The sequence below is a fragment of the Macaca mulatta genome, chromosome 8, assembly GCF_049350105.2.
Source record: "Macaca mulatta isolate MMU2019108-1 chromosome 8, T2T-MMU8v2.0, whole genome shotgun sequence".
Taxonomy (NCBI): Eukaryota; Metazoa; Chordata; class Mammalia; order Primates; family Cercopithecidae; genus Macaca; species Macaca mulatta.
The window spans coordinates 43,946,640-43,962,911 of record NC_133413.1 but is presented as its reverse complement, the minus strand read 5'-3'; the positions used below and the strand labels follow the sequence as shown (position 1 = coordinate 43,962,911).

General features: G+C 50.7%; 1 protein-coding gene across 10 annotated transcripts in view; it reads left to right on the top strand.

Annotated features, from left to right (window-relative positions):
- Nucleotides 1-2,465: 2,465 nt before the first annotated feature.
- ANK1 (ankyrin 1) overlaps nt 2,466-16,272 on the top strand; it is a 245,627-nt gene continuing 231,820 nt past the window's right edge. For all 10 annotated transcript variants that reach the window (XM_015145302.3, XM_077943561.1, XM_077943550.1 and 7 more), the window contains exon 1: nt 2,466-2,896. In XM_015145302.3, coding sequence (XP_015000788.3) covers nt 2,771-2,896 — 126 coding nt within the window. In that variant the 5' untranslated portion in view covers nt 2,466-2,770. The remainder of the gene's footprint in view (nt 2,897-16,272) is intronic.

Here is a 16,272-nt window from a genome sequence, read left to right as displayed (position 1 = left end):
ACACAGTAGACCTGTGAATTTCTTCAACACATGTTTATCAAGCCCCTACTATTTGTCAGGCACTATGCAACTGCTGCAGATACCAGTGAGCAAAACCAGACACTACCCCTTCCCTTATGGAGATTCAAGTCTAGTGAGAGAGCTATGCATGAATCCAATCAACCACACTAATGTAAAATTACATGTGTCATGAAGGAGGCACACATGATGTTACTGCAAGAGGATAGAGCCAGTCTGGAGACCCCAGGGAAGTGAAGACCGCAGTGAAATCTGATGAGTGAGTTGGAGTTAGCTAGACTGGGGATGGGGGTGGAGAGGACACAGGGCAGTCTGGGCAGGGGCCATCAAGGACACAGCAGCCTGGTAGAGGGACGACATGGACCTGCTCAAAGCCTGCTGAGGCTGGAGCACAGGGACCAGCACAGACCTGGGCGAGATGAGTCAGTGGGTAGGAAGGGCCTGATCATTCAGGTCTTCATAGGCGGTGTAACAGATTCTGATCTTCAGGAGCAAAAAGGAAGGATGCTAAGTGGAGAAGTGACAATAGCCAGATCTGTGATGTGCAGTCCATCCTGCAGTGGAGGGTGGACAGGTGGGTGGCCAGAGGGAATGGAGACATGACTGTGAGGAGGCCCAGGGGAACAGTGGCCCTGGGGCCCGTGCTCAAGGAAGAGGGCTGTGCTGGAGGTAAAATACGTGTGTTGTCGGTAGGTTGATTACAGCCCAGGCCAGGGGGTGAGTTGGCCTGGGGAGACAGTCTAGAGCTGTGCTGTGTAATAGAGTAACCACTAGTCAAATGTAACTATTAAGCCATTAAAATGTGCCAGGTCTGAATTTAGGTATGCTGTAAGTGTGAAATACACACTGAATGTTGAGCTTAGTAAAAATGTGAAATGCCTTATTCATAATAAATCCATTGCATGCTGATGAAATATTTTGAATATATTGAATTAAAATGTATTATTAAAATTCATTTTACCAGTTTCTTTTTTTTTTTTTTAAAGATATGGCTACTTGCAAATTTAAATTCCATATGAAATTGGGATTTGTGGGTTGCACGGTGTCCAGAGTGAGGAGACTTCAGTCCAGGACCCAGCCCTGGGAAATCGTCTTCAAAACAAGGCTTCTGCCGGAAGACTGCAGGTGGAGAAGGGGCTGGAAGGGCAGAGGCGTGGGGGAGGGGGGTGGTGGGAGGCGGGGGGAGGTCCTGTGAGGCAGCGCTTGCGGGCTGCAGGGGTCAGAGACAAGGCCCAGTTGCTCCCAAGTTTGCACAGCGTGGGGCCCAGCTCGCAGGCCCAGGACGTCGTTCTCTGCAGCTTGGTAGACGCCTCCTTTCTGGGCTCTAGCCTGGCTGGGTAAATGTCTACAGTAAGCCCTCAGCTTAGGGAAGGCAGAAGGAGGCAGACTATTTCATAATAACTCTTCTCCGAGTCTCAAATATTGTTTTTCACAACTCCTTCCTTAGCCGTTTGTGGAAAAAGAGCTCATCCCACGAGATGGAGAGGTAGTGGGTGGGCGGTAGCTCCCGAGCCGGGGACCCCGGCTGGCTCCTGTGCCGCGTGACGGGGTGGTTGGCTGAGCCCGAGGCCCCCTCCGCCTGCCGCAGGCTGGGTTGGCGCTGCGGACCCAAGTGCAGCTCTTCTCCGCGGGGCACGGGCGCAGGCGGCGTCCCCAGGGAGGGGTGCGCGGGAGCGCCGGGGATGGAGGGCGGGCGGGCCTGGAGCGGGGACCTAGTTCCACTTCTGTCCCAAAAAGACTCAAAGGAAAACAATTTACTTGATCCTGGACACGTTTTCATCCATAATTGGGAAATATGCAAATGAAAAGGCCCACATGGCCTGAAAGGGGCAAATCAAGCTCCCAGCGCGCGACTCGGGGAACTGGCTTTTCCCCAGGGAGCCCCGGAGGCGCGCGACCCCCGCCGAGGGCGCCCGGGGCGGAACCGCGCGGCTGGCTTTGGGGTGGCGCGTCCGGGCCCTCAGGGGCCGCCGCCCGGGGGCGCCCCAGGCCCGCCCCCCGCCCTCTGCCGCCTGCTCTCCCGGCAGAGCCTGCCCTCCCGGCAGAGCCTCCGCTCCCGCGATGTCGCCGCGCTCGCCGCCGCCAGGCGCGCTGGTCCGCCGGGTCGACCGGGCGCGGGGCGCGCCGCCCGCCGCAGCCTGCCCTCTTTCCCCGGCTTGGCCCTGCGGCCCGCGGCGGGGTCCGGGGTAGAGCGGCTGCTTTGTTCCCGCCGCCCGACGGCGAGGGGCTCTGCAAAGGCGGAAGCCCGGCGCTAGCCATGACCCCGTGCGGACGCCCAGCTCGCCCAGCCTCGCCGCTCCGGCCGGGCCCCCGGGCCTTCCCGCGCTGAGCGCCCGAGTCCGCCCCCTCCGCGGCCGCTCACCGCCCGCCGCCGCCGCAGTACAAGCCGCCTCCCCGCCCCCGCCCCCCCGCGCCGCCGCCGCCGCCGCCGCCGCCGCCGCCGCCGCAGGAGAGGGAGGGAGGCGGAGGGAGGGAGGCGGCGGGCCCAGCCCAGAGCCCGTCCCGGGCGCCGGCGAGCGAGCTCCGGCCGCGGCGGCAGCGCCATCCCGGGCCGCGGGCAGCCGCGCCTCGCCCTCCGCGCCCGGAGCTGCCTTCGCCTTCCCGCGGCCCCGCCGCAGCCGGCCCGCGGCGCGCCACGGACGCTGTCCCCTCGGCGGAGCAGAGACCCCTTCCCCTTCTTAGGGGGTGTCGTCTCTGGGATCGCTGAGCGCTAGGGGTTCAGGAGGCGGGGACGGGAGCGCCGTGACACGCCATGGCTCAAGCGGCCAAACAGCTGAAGAAAATCAAAGACATCGAGGCGCAGGCCCTCCAGGAGCAGAAGGAGAAGGAGGAATCCAACAGGAAGCGGAGAAACCGCTCCCGTGACCGAAAGAAGAAGGTAGGAGGGGGCGGCGGTGAAAGCGCCGCGGCGCCTGGAAGTGGCTGCTGGGGACAGGGGTCGGGCGGCCCGGGACGCGTTGGGGCGCGGGGCCCGGTGCGGCGGAGTTGGGGGCACCCGAATGGGGAGGGCTTCGTGGGCGCAGAGGAGGGACGGAGGCTTCTGCGCGGCCGGGAAGGGGACAGGGCGGGAGGCTGGAAGGGCAGAGCGGGTGGCCGGGAGGCTGAGGGCGCGCAGAGCCGCCCGCCCGCTGCTCGCGGAGACCTTTCAGAACCTTGGACAGCGCCCGGCAGGCCCGCGGGGCTCTAGGACCAACTTTCCCGACCTTGGCTACCAGCCGCGGGTGGTGGGCTGCCCTGCTCGGGCGCGCCGCCTCCGCTGGCTTTCCAGGAGAGCTGGTTTGGGTAAACGCGGCTCCAGTCTCCGGGGGGGCAGATCTGCCCGGCGCCTCCCTAGGTGACCCACTCTGGCGCGGAGACCTTCTTTCCCAGGTGTCTCTGAACTGGAGTGGGGCTCCTGACCTTCCTTGACCCTTCTCAGGGAGCACCTTTCCTGACCCTCCGGATCTGGTAGCGGAAAAGAAGGCGCCTTCTCCTCTCCTCGGGGCATTTGGCAACATCTTATGCTCAGGTCACTCAAGATGAGCCACCCATGACAGGGAGGGGAAGTTCCTTTGGAAGCCAGGCACTGGTGCTCCAGCCTGGCCCGAAGGCCTGGTCAGAGACCAGCTCTGTCCATGGGCAGGCATCCCGGGTATTTCTGTGCCGGAGTGCCGAGACAAGATAGGCCTGTAAAGACCCAAACCTCCAGGGGCAACTGTTGCTGTTTTTAGCCCTTTTTGGGTCTGGGGTCCTCTTACCCCTGATCAAAGCACCTTGAGAAACACCTTAGGTCAGAAACACCTTTGATGGTGAAGGGAGGGTGACAGAAGTCAGGGTGCCTTAGAGCCACGGAGGAGGCCAAGAGTACGTGGGTGTAATTCTGGGAATCGGAGATGCTGAACTCTGGCTTCAGGAGAGCCATTTTCACCTGAAGAAGTCGATGTGGGACCCAGCCTGCACTGCTGCCTGGCAAGGAGTGGGACCCCTCAGGCTTCCAGGGAGAGGCTCTGGCCTTGGTTGAGAAAGAAACATGGTTTCTTTTCCTGAAACTGTCTCATTCTGAGAAAGAAGTTTGGAGCCTGTGGCTGACAGCAGACTGTTGGGGAGCAGGCTGTCTGTGGGCCACACACCCCTTGACAGTTGGTCAGCAGACCAACATCCATCCTCTTCCTAGAGATGTTCTCTGATTTCAATGGAAGTAACCAGCACTCTCTAGGCTTTCCTGTACCCTTCCAAAACCGACGTCCCCACCTCCCTTGAGGGATTGCCATCTTGTGTGTAAATAGTAGTTTCACAAAGACACCACCCCTTTAGAGGACCGAAAAGGGGCCTTTCCCAAACCGATGATGAATCAGTTTGGGTTGGTGCCACCGAGAGAGAATCTCCACAGGTCCCTCTGCGGGGGTCTAAAATACCAGAGCCCGTCTTGTGAGTCAGGCAGGGGAAGTCTGGCTCTACGCTGCGATGCTCACCCACTTTCTTGGCGTGAATGTAAACTTCTTCTCGGTAAGGAGTGCTCTGTGTTTCCATTCCTGCCTCCTGCTTTTGGAGCCAAGGCGCTCCTCTTCGAGCTGCTCACTCAATGTTCTCATCCACCTCTCTCTCCCAGGCTTCCTTCTTGACGCTCCTGACACCATAAATCATTTTTTGAAAATAGTCAAAAAAACCCTCTCCCACCCCCTCTCCTGTGATTCCTTTCCATTCTGTGAAAATTTCCTTTAATATAACTCTGAATTCTGAATATGTGTAATACACACATATAAAAGTGGTGATTTCAATATTCTTTTTGCTTCTTTGGTCTTAATCTTTACATTCATAGTAAACCTCATTTCTTTTTTTTCTTTTGGTGATAGATGATAATATTTAATATATTCCTCCCCCCAAATGGTGTTATCTTGTTTTACTAGCCGGTCGCAGCATACTGCGTCAGTAAGCGTTCAGAAATCTTCCATTCAGATTTTCATTATTTTATGCAGTATCCTGGGTGCTATGATTAATATAACGATAAGAAAATTTTCATTTAAAGTGATAGCAGTGACACAAACTATTAGGACAGATTCTTTGGGTGCGGGGGAGATGGTATGGGGTGGGATATAGGGATGCTTTGTTCGTTTTTTGTAAGGGCTATGAGTTTTCTCAGCCATTGGGATGGTCTTGAGGGCCATCTCAGAGAATAGAGTTACAATTTATAGCAAAATTGAAAATCACAAGCAGATGGAAAGCTCTAGAGGGAAAGGTGAGGGAGGCAGTGCAGAAAGGAGCATTTGAACAAAGCTTACACGGGGCCTGGTGAGGCAGAGGGCCTAGGGCTAACTCAAAGGTTCATATAAGGTGAAGTCTAACTAAGCCATTTTTCATGAAGGAGATAATTTTTCAAGGTGAAGTGTATTAAAATCAGGCAGCTGAGGACTTTACAGCTGCTCACACAGACTACAGAGTGTGTGGACCCAGCCTCCGTTTCTTATACCAGCACGCAGAAAGAATCTCATACATGCAAACAAACATTTTATTCCAGGATATTGGTCTCTTGTGTGGATAGATAGCTGAGCCAAGGGCATTCTGAATTAACTTAAAGGAAACGTGTTTGTCCCATGGGTAACCTACTTACCAGGGACTGACTGAGCAGACCGCATCCCTCCCGTTTGTAGAAATAACCGCGGTTGTAACTTTGGCGACGGTTGCAGTTTTTACAGTTGATGATATTGTGTGGGAAGGCGCTTGCTAAGGGGTGCTGTGTGCGGCGGGTGGAGGAGGCTGGTGTTGTGACGCACTGACTGACACAGATAGAAGCTACCTCGACACAGGGAACTGAGCTAAACTCTAGAGCTCTAACGATTCCTGCTTCTCATGGGGCTTCATTCAGTGCTGTGCATGTGCAGAGCCAACCTTGTCAGCCACTTGCTGTTGTAGCTGCAGCTTAAAAAAAAATCAAGCATTTATGATATTTACTGATAAGTCCCTCTGCTTTTGAAGGTTGGAATGGAAATAAATTGCAAAGCATGTGTAAAGCAGGCATTTGCATGAAGAATGACAGCTTTTGAGGGCTGAGGGAGCCTGTGGCATAAGAATGTGTGTGCTTTTTATGTTTACCCAGAGCTTGAGGGTAGGAGGAGAAGAGGACAGGGAGGTGGGAGGAAAAGTGAGGCAGAGGATGGAAGAAGGCAGAATTCAAGGAAGGAAGAGTGGATAGGGAGAGGAGCGCTGACGCCTTGGCCCTGAGTGACAGGTTCACACTAAGCCGGCTACCTTCAACACTATGAGACCCCAGGGTAGTGTTTACTCAGCTCTCTCCTTGTCCCTAGTTATGTTCACCTACTTCATCCTCTGATGGTGAAAGAAAAGGACCATGTCCTATTCATAGCTGTGTACCTGACACCTAGCTCAGTACCTGACACAAGCAGCAGGCAGTGGATGTTGGTGGAGTGAATGGTTGAATGAGTGAATTAATATAATATTAATCTCTGCTTGCCCAGATGTTGTCTTGGTTGCAGGCATGTGTTCCGGTGAATAATACACCCTTTGACTGACTGTCTTTTGGGGGCATCTGGAAAAAGCCTGATCTTTTTTCCTTTTCTAATCATTTTCAAAGCAATAGAGATTTGTAGGCACGCAGTGGAACCATCTAATCTTTTGGTGCAGTGAATTCCACCACTGAGCATGTAGTTAGTTCCTTGCAGGGTCTCTGCTACACTAAATGTCAAGTGGGTTTAGACATTTGTAACAACAACAGTGTTTGCACAGGGTCCCAAGGAGCCAGGCACTCACAAGGAGGGATGGAGGAAGAGTGCAGGAAGAGAGAAAAAAAGCCCAGATGTGGAGAGTGGCCTCTGCCACTTAGCTGTGCAGGCAGCTCCATCAGTCTTTCCAGTCTATGCAGCAGTGATCGAAGAGCCTGCAGCCTTCCTCTCTCAGCAGGAGGAGACCCTGCTCCTGGACAGGAGGGTTTTTTGTGGATCCAATGATTGGAATCACAGGGCAGATTTGGGGTGGGGGCATCTGCGTGAGACTGGAGGATTGACAAGGAGGCTTGGTGGGTCTGGAGGTGGGGAAAGCGGGATGGAGGGAGGAAAGTTAAGCATTAGAATCATATCGGCCCATGACTCTCATTTGCAAAAGGCCTCAAATTTCAACTTCTGCTGTTATCTCCAAAAGGTTTTATAAATCCAATCCAAGAGATCGCCGACAGAATTGAAAGAGAACAGTGCTCATCACACATCTTTAATCTGGGTCCTGTTGCTAAACCATTTCACTAATATATGTTGTGGCATTAATGGATATTTATATGTAAAGCCTCAATTTGGCTTTTGATTAGCATATTTATGTTGTATTGCATGTGAATTATTAGAGCGTTGGTTTCTTTGTTGCAAGCCTTTAAAACATACCACAACTTTGGTATCCCTGCTTTGGCATTTCTTCTTATTTTAGTACCTTGGGAGCCTCAATAAATGGAGGTGGGCCTGCCTCTCTGGAGCTCTGGGAGGTGCCGGCAGGGGCTGAAGATGTGGGAATTTTCCCAGCCTGCCTCCTGTCCATTTTTTCAGTCCAGCTCCTCCCTCCTTGCTGCAGAGGTAGCAGCAGTGGGGGCTGTTCCCAGGAGCTCTCCTCACTTCCCAGCCATAGGCTAGACCAGGAGAGCAGGGTTTTGAGGGCCGAGAAGATGTTACACTCTGATTTTCGGCTGCTGCTCCACCTCTATGAGGGGTGGCTGTGAGGAGCAAGTGATATGCAAACCATCTAATGCAGGACTGTCTCAGAGCAGGGGCAGCAGCAGCCGAAATTCAGAACCTGGAGCAAGTCACCTCCCTGGGCAGGGGACACGAGCCAGCTTCCAGTGTCTCCCCATTTCTTTTGCTCACCCCAGCAAAGGCTGCTGGCTCACCAGTTCTGCTCCTCTCTTCTCAATGTGGCAACACTTAAAAAAAAAACAAAACAAAACAAAACCATCTGAGGCTTCTTCCCCGTTTTCACAATAAAAATGAGCGCGTAGTGGCGAGTGTGTCCTATGTACAGGCACTCTTCATCTGTGTCAGCTCGCCCCTGCGTCTGCTTTGGCAACACCTTTGAATAGGCAGTCCTGTCATTGATTCCTTGCTCCTTCAATGTCAAAGCCCATCACTGTCGCCTGCAAGAAACCTTTCATATCTGCCCCCTCCTCACCCCCACCCCACGGCTCTCTCTGCGCCTTTCACACATACACACATGCACATGCAGAAGTTCTTGTTTTATCTCTTCTACTAAATTGTAAGTACTTTGAAGCCAATGCTTGAGTCTTTGTACATAACCATTCACTACATATCTATGGCTTGTAGAATTGGTTGAAAAGCTACATTTAACTAGTACAGGTTTTTTTTCTTAGTTGTTCTTTTTGATTTTGAGAAAGTTGACCCTAAAAAATTGGTACCAAGTAAAACTATTGTTTCCCCCCACCTTGAATTATTCTGACTGAAATAAAATCTATTGTACTGTTTTTTCTTTTCTTTTTTTTTTTTTTTGAGATGGAGTCTTGTTCTATCGCCCAGGCTGGAGTATAGTGGTACAATCTCGGCTCACTGCAACCTCCACCTCCTGGGTTCAAGTGATTCTCCTGCCTCAGCCTCCAGAGTAGCTGGGACTACAGGTGCGCATCACCATGCCTGGTTAACTTTTGTATTTTTAGTAGAGGTGGCATTTCACTATGTTGGCCAGGCTGGTCTTGAACTCCTGACCTCAGGTGATCCGCCTGTCTTGGCCTCCCAAAGTGCTGGGATTACAGGCGTGAGCCATCACACCCCCACCCAGCTAGTATTTGTTTTTTTGAGAAAGGCAAATCAACTTTGCCTGGTTCTCTATCTCCATTTCTGGTTCTTGAGAAGCTCAAAAGTCTGCCTCCTACAGAACACTGGCTTGAAGTCGGCTGCCCGGGTTCCAGTTTGAGCTCTTGCATGTATCAGCTATGTGTGCATAATAAGCCTCTGAATTTCCTCCAACCTCAGTTTGCTCATCTGTAAAATAGGGATGAGGATCAAATGAGATAATAAATGAGAGCATGCTTTGAAAATTTTAAAATTCCCATATATTTAATGGATTATAGCTAATAATATAATGATTGTTCATAAAGTTATTCTTTCTAATAAATCCTTTACCAAGGTTCATGCCTGGCCTTCCAGTGGCATTGTGAAGTCTTGAGGTTTGCTGGGGAAGGCCAGCTTGTTATTCTTTCAGTACGGAGAAATGAGAAAAGGATACTTTATATCATATCTTCATTTCATTTTCAGGAAAAAAATGAATTTTCTATTTGGACAGGATTTTTATTGCAGACCTGCTCAGTAATCTGCATGGATTCAGTCGACAACTTCCAGGTGGGCCTAGATACTTGTAAGCTTTATTGAAGTCCTGTGTGGCACCTGTGCTGTATATCAGAGGGGAACATAAAAGGGCTTCCTAACTTTGCTGAGACTCCCATGGCTGTTAGATGAACAGGTAGTAAATCTGGGTGTGAACTGTCACAGATAATGGAATGTGTGGTGTTATGGGGAGACCAGATTCCTGTGGCGGAGACTCTCTGGATCTTGGGCACACAAAGCACAGCACATTCTCCAAGAAAGGAAAACTTGCATTGGAGACACTCAAAGTGAAAGCAAAGATGTAATGGCCAGCCAATTAAAAAAAGAAGAGAGCACCATTTTTTCCTTCTCATTTACTTCCAATGTGACTGGACTCTTCTTCTCAAAGATTTCCCTGTATTTTTACAAGGAAATTGCACATGTCCCATTGCTTTTGCATCCATTGGCGAGCATTGACAATGATACTTGCAAAAAAACTTCTTTCTTTATCAAGGGAGGTGCCTGCACTTATAAGGTCTCTAGTGTTCCTCGTGCATGACATGTGTTATCATGCTCTGTCGCCCAATAGGTTGGTAACCCCAGAACTGGGGCTCCAACCCAGACACACCTGACTCCAAAGCTTATTCACAGCCCACAGCACTAGACTACTCCCCCAGGTACTGGTTGTGCCCTTAGGATATTCAAAGCTATGCTAGGCACTGAGAGAAGAGTCAAAGCTGAAGCTGTCTTGCCTTCTCTGTCTGGACACGGTGACTCATGCCTGTAATCCCACCACTTTGGGAGCTGAGATGGGAGGATCACTTGAGGCTAGGCATTCAAGACCAACCTGGGCAACATAGTGAGACCCAATCTCCACAAAAAACTTAAAAACTGAAGATAGTTTTCCTTCTTTGAAGTGAAGGACTTACAAATTAGTGGAAAAGCTGCCAGAGGTGGAAGTAACCTCAGGCAGAGGATGGAGAGCATAGGGCAAAGCCTGTGGCCTCTGGTTCCAATGGAAATGTGGGTGTCCGAGGCCCCTCTGAATGTCTTGGAGCTGAGGACTCTGTCCACCGGGCCCTGAGATTAACATAGAGTGCAGATGAAAAAGCAGGTGAAAACGGAGTCCTGGGGTTTCGGCTTTGTTTCTGGCTAGTCTGTCTCTTAACAGGTTAACTTTCCTCTTAACTTCTGTTTGGAGATTCTCTGTTCACCACATCGTCAAGTCCACATCTTCTCTATATAATCACTTCATAATGTGTGGACACTAGTCAATACACAGGGGTGGCATTGCTGCCATGATCATCTGTTTTTCCTGTTATCTGGGACTTTAGCTTTTCATGTGGTTGCTTCCCAGGCCTGTCCCAGAAGCACCTGCCAGGAGCCGGACACGGAGATGATACGATGAGCAGGGTGTGAACGGATGAGCCCGGCTGGCTCTTGCTCCACAGCTCTTTCCCGGCTCTTGCATCCCCGTGGTTCTGTCGCCTGCCCCTAAGAAGTCGGGTGGTCTGAGTAGTTTCCAATGTGCGATATCACATTTGCATACAAATGTACATATGTAAGTGTGTGTATGTGTGTGTACATATGGTCAGATGCCAACAGGGGACCCTTCTTGATTTGGCGTTTGGGCAGTTTGTTAGTTGGTGCCTTCCATTGAGCTTGGGAAAGAGGAGGGGGACGGGTTAGGAGGAAGATGGTGAGTTCTTGGCATGTGGCATAGGTGGCTTCCTGGGGCTCTCACCTGATAGAGGGAGAGAGCTCATAGAAAACATCTTCAACAGCAGGGGCAGCTGCCGGGCTTGCAGTGGGAGGAGCTGGCAGTCAGTTCAAGTCTATGCCCTCCAGCTAGGCCCTGGAACACAGAGCTTCTAAGCATTGGCTTTAAGTATGACACACACATGACCAAGCTGACAGGGTGTTAGGACAGCTAAGGATGCTGATGGTCCCACCCAGAAGCCAGCCCCACCGGCTGGAGGTGGGCTCAGGGAGCAGGACCCAGCCACTCTTAAAGACAGGACTTTGGTGCCATCACCCATGTGGTTACATGTTTTACATTCACCAAAAACATGCTTAAAATGTTTTTAAGAATATTCTTTTAATTGAAAATAGGAATATGCTTCAGTTGTTGTGTTATGTTCACTTGAAATTGACACAATCTACACTTGTATACATAATACACGTGGAGTAGACCAGGAAGACTCAGGGCCAGAGTAGCCAAGTAACATGTCATCAGACAGAGAAATACACACTGTGTGAGCAGTGGTCATCTTTGTCATGTGTGTTTCTGGGTGATTAAATTTTCTTTTTTATCCTTTTCTGTATTTTTAATAATTGTTCAAAATAAACTGGGCGCAGTGGCTCATGCCTGTAATCCCAGCACTTTGGGAGGCTGAGGCAAGAGAACTGCTTGAGGCCAGGAGCTCAAGACCAGTCTGGGCAACATAGCGAGACCCTGTCTCTACAAAAACTAAGAAAATTAGCCAGGTGTGGTGGCATGCCTGTAGTCCCACCTACTCAGGAGGCTGAGGCAGGAGATTCACTTGAGCCCAGGGGAGTTTGAGGCTGCAGTGAGCTATGATGGTGCCACTGCACTCTAGCTTGGGTGACAGAGTGAGACTCTGTCTCTAAAAAAAAAAAAAAAAAAAGAAAAGAAGAAAAGAAAAAAAATGTTAAAAATAAACAAGTTATCAAGACACAGAAAGAAGAAGCAGAGGACGCCCCACCTGTCTGAGAGGGTAGCAGGGCTTTCTCTGCCTGTGTGTCTTTTGGAGATGAAATCTGGAATTTATAGCTGACGCCACACCCTCAGTAAGGGATTCCAAGGTGCTGTGGACTAGAGCCAAGTAGGTAACGGAATGTACTGGCTCAAAGTGGAGCTGAAGCATGGCCCCCAAGAGCCTGGGCAGTTGGGTCTTGGCATGTGAAGCCTTCCATTGTAAACCAACTTGAAAATGCGTGTGTGTTGGGCTTAATACTCCCTTCTGCAGCCAGGGGGATCTTCCAAAAATGCAAATCAGATCCTGACACTCCCTTCTTTCAATCCTTCAGTGGCTTCCTAATTGCCCTTAGAATGAAGTCCAGGCTGATTAACCAGGCTTCCTCCCTTCCAACCCCTGAATCTACTCCCTAGCTGCCTCTCCTGTCTTATCGCTCTTTCCTGCGTCCTGCACTGGGCTGTACACTGATACTTGGAAACGTATGCCTTCACTTGCTTTTAGACCTTCCTGTGGCCTCCAACATTAATGTCAAGTCCTCCGTCAGAACGCAGTGGGAACATTGCCTCCAGTGTCCTAGATGAGGTTGGGCTCCCCTCTCCCATATGATTCCAGTATACCCTTGGGCAAGGGGGCCAGAGCATCAGCAGAGCTTTAGTGTGCATCAGGAGGTCATCTTGGTGAAATCGAAGCAGTAATGAAGAGCTGTGACCTGTGGAGTGAGATGGAGTCAGGTGTTTACTAGCTGACTTTGAGCAAGTTGCTCAGTAGAGCTCCCTGAGTCTCAGTTTTGTCATTTGTAAGGTGGAGAGAATACTACCCACCCCACAGCTATGCAGGGCTGTTGGGAGGATTGAATGACTTCATATATGGGAAGTACCTGGCATATAAGCACTTCATAAATGGCATGGCAATGCCTCAGCTCCCACCCATACTCACCTTGGGGCTGCCCATAAAATCCAAGACACGAGCATTAGCAGGCTATGGACCTGGGGGTGGCTGGCAGAGAGAAACACATGTCTGCACCTGAGCCCTGAGTGGGTAAATAGATGAAGACTTAAAAAATGTGGCCCTTGGAGTTTTCCTCTTTAATCCTGAACAAGACTTAAAAGATGAACGTCCGGTCCCACTTGGCTAAATTCTCACCTTGTATTTATTAATTTAAATACAGCGTTAGCCTTTCTGGAGATGGCCATCAGGTCAAATGCCAAGGTTGGTAGTACTCAACTAGTATTACTGCCAGTTTCTTAAATGAATTAGTAAAGACTTTGGAGAAATATGAACCTGATCTGAAACTCAGAGTGAAGAATCAGAAACAGCCCAGTCAGGCAAATTTCAAAGTCTGAAACATCCGTAGAGTTGCACTGAATTTATGGAGACAATAGATTCTCCTGCGGCATAGAGATTTGGCCAATTCATTGTAATGCCATTTGCAAGAACTGCTTTGGTTTCTACCATTGACCATACTCTGGAGAGGAGACTGTTTCCCTGCTGATCTCAGGTTACATAGTGCCAGTGGGAAGGGAAGGCCCTTCCACAGCTTGTCTACCCTATGAAGCCTTGGGAAGGGACAGGCGTGTGACGGATCCAGTCAGCAAGTCTCCTCTGATTCAGGATAGCACACAATGCAAGGGAACCAGTGCCTGTCCGCCGACATGGAGCAATGTCTGGAAATCATGGTGTTTTACCAAGTTCTTGAGCTGTTGCACTTAACTACAATATCTGCTTTAGGCAGAGGAAGTCATAGTCAAACCATTTGTCTCTTTTAAAAAAATTGTCTTCTTGCCAGTCACATGTGTCACTTCATTCTTGAGAAGATCTGCATTGAAGGACACCTGGACTACAGCTGATGTGGTTGAATGTTAGCACTTTAAACCCAGATGTCAATACTGCCCTACACAGGACTTAAAGACACAGATGGAAAAAACGTACTTTATGGTTCTGTACCGGGCACCATCACCAGATTTTTCAGGAAGAACTTTTAAGGCTAACTCCAGTGAACTCACCGTCCTCACTGCTGCTGGAGTCTCCATTTCATCCCTGCCTCCTCTAGTCTTGCCCTTCGAATCTGGTCTTTATCTTGCAGTGAGAACCCCCCCCCTTTTTTTTTTCAAACACAAATGTGATAGTTGTCACTTCCCTTCCTAAAACCCTTCAGTTGCTTTCCACTGCCTTGAGGATGAAGTCAGACCCTTCCCCACTGCCGACCACTGCGCCTCACCCCTCCTCAAGCCTCCCTGTGTTCCTAGGATTTGCTGAGCTCCCTTGCTCCACACCTTGCTCAGGCCGCTCCCTCTCCAGAACTCAGTCTGATTCCCACTCATCCCTTGTTTGTTTGTTTATTTATTTTGAGACAAGGTCTCACCCTGTCTCCCAGGCTGGAGGGCGGTGGCAGGATCACAGTTTATTGCGGCCTTAAACTCCTAGGCTTGAACAATTCTCCCAACACAGCCTCTGAGTAGTTAGGACTACAGGCATGCACCACCAAACCCAGGTATTTTTTTTGTTTGTTTCTTGTAGAGACAGAGTCTCACTTTGTTGCCTGGGCTGGTCTCCAACTCCTGAGCTCAAGTGATCCTCCTGCCTCAGCCTCCCAAAGCTGTGGGATTACAGATGTGAGCTGCTGTGCTCGGCCTCTACTCATCCTTTAAGCTTCACCTCCTCCAGGAAGCTTTCCTGAGGCTGGGTCTGAGATACTATGGAAGAAGTGCCTGCCCTGAGGGATAGTGGATGCAGTGGTGACCAGATCCCTTCCCACTCTGCCACTGTGTGTTAGCCGAGGCAGTTTCCCAGGCCCTTTAATGTAATGGCACCTTTATTATTTATTCATTTATTTATTTGAGACGGATTCTCACTCTGTCGCCCAGGCTGGAGTGCAATGGCGTGTTCTTGGCTCACTGAAACCTCCACCTCCTGAGTTCAAGTGATTCTCCTGCCTCACCCTCCCAAGTAGCTGGGATTACAGGCACGTGCCACCGTGCCCGGCTCATGTTTTATTCTTGTAGAGACAGGGCCTGCCTCGGCCTCCCAAAGTGCTGGGATTACAGGTGTGAGCCACTGCGCCCAACCGTAGTGGCACGTTTAATGAAGTCCTAGAGCAACTCTGTGAGGAAATGGAACCAATGCATTCCCTGGCATTTCCCAGTTAACTGAGCCTGAGAACAATCTGAGTTGTAGGAGCCTCTGCCGCTCCGGTGCCATTCCCTCTGATTTATGAGCATTAACTGTGCTGCTGTGGATGAAGAGAACCTGCCCTCGAGAACAGATCTGCGCTTAGTTCCAGTCCTCTTGACTGTCCTGTGTAGCTTTGGACACAGAGGCTCTCCTGCTTCTGAGCCTCTGTTTCCCTGCCTCTAAAATGAGGGCTTTAGTTTAAAAAACTCTTAAGACCCTTCTGGGGAGCTGGGTGCTGTAGCTCATGCCTGTAATCCCAGCTCTTTGGGTGGCCAAGGTGGGAAGATCCCTTCAGCCCAGGAGTTCAAGACCAGCCTGGGCCACACAGGAAGACCCCATCTCTACAAAAAATTTAAAAATTAACCAGGTGTGGTGGTGCATGCCTGTATTCCCAGCTACTCAGGAGGTTAAGGTGGGAGGATTGCTTGAACCCAGGAGGTTGAGGCTGCAGTGAACTATGACTGTGCCATGAACTCTAGCCTGGGCAACAGAGTGAGACTCTGTCTCAAAAGAAAAAAAAAAAAAAGATGAGATCCTTCTCGGTACCTGTTATGCTCTGATTATGTGGGTTTACAAGGCCACAGGGCAGAATGGTTTCAGATGCCAGCTGGCTTACATGGGCCTAAGGTTGCTTGAAGGGAAATCTGGATGGGTGGTGGCACCAGACTGCAAAGCATATGAGTGTGAACAGACATGCAAAAGGCCATCCAGCTCATCAGTACCCCATTCCACCTGGCCTCTCATTGCTCCCATGCTGACCCTGTTGTGGCTGATATGGGGAGGAATCTGTGCTGCTGAAGTGCCCGGGCCACATGCACTGTGGGAGTGTGGGCTGTGCTCTTCGTTAACAGAGCTGGCCATTTGGATATGTGTTTTTGAAGACTCTGTCTCTCGCTGAGCCTGTGTCATCAGGCACCCCTGTGACTCTATAAACCTCTGGCTGAGGCCAGAGAGGAGGTGCCCCTTTCTGTTGGCCAAAAGAGTGACCTCAGGGAGGGTGGAGAGCACCTGCCTCAGGTGAACAGGGAATGCAGGAGGCAGAATGGTGTCTGTTTTCAGTGCAAGGTGACTGGGTCTGTCAC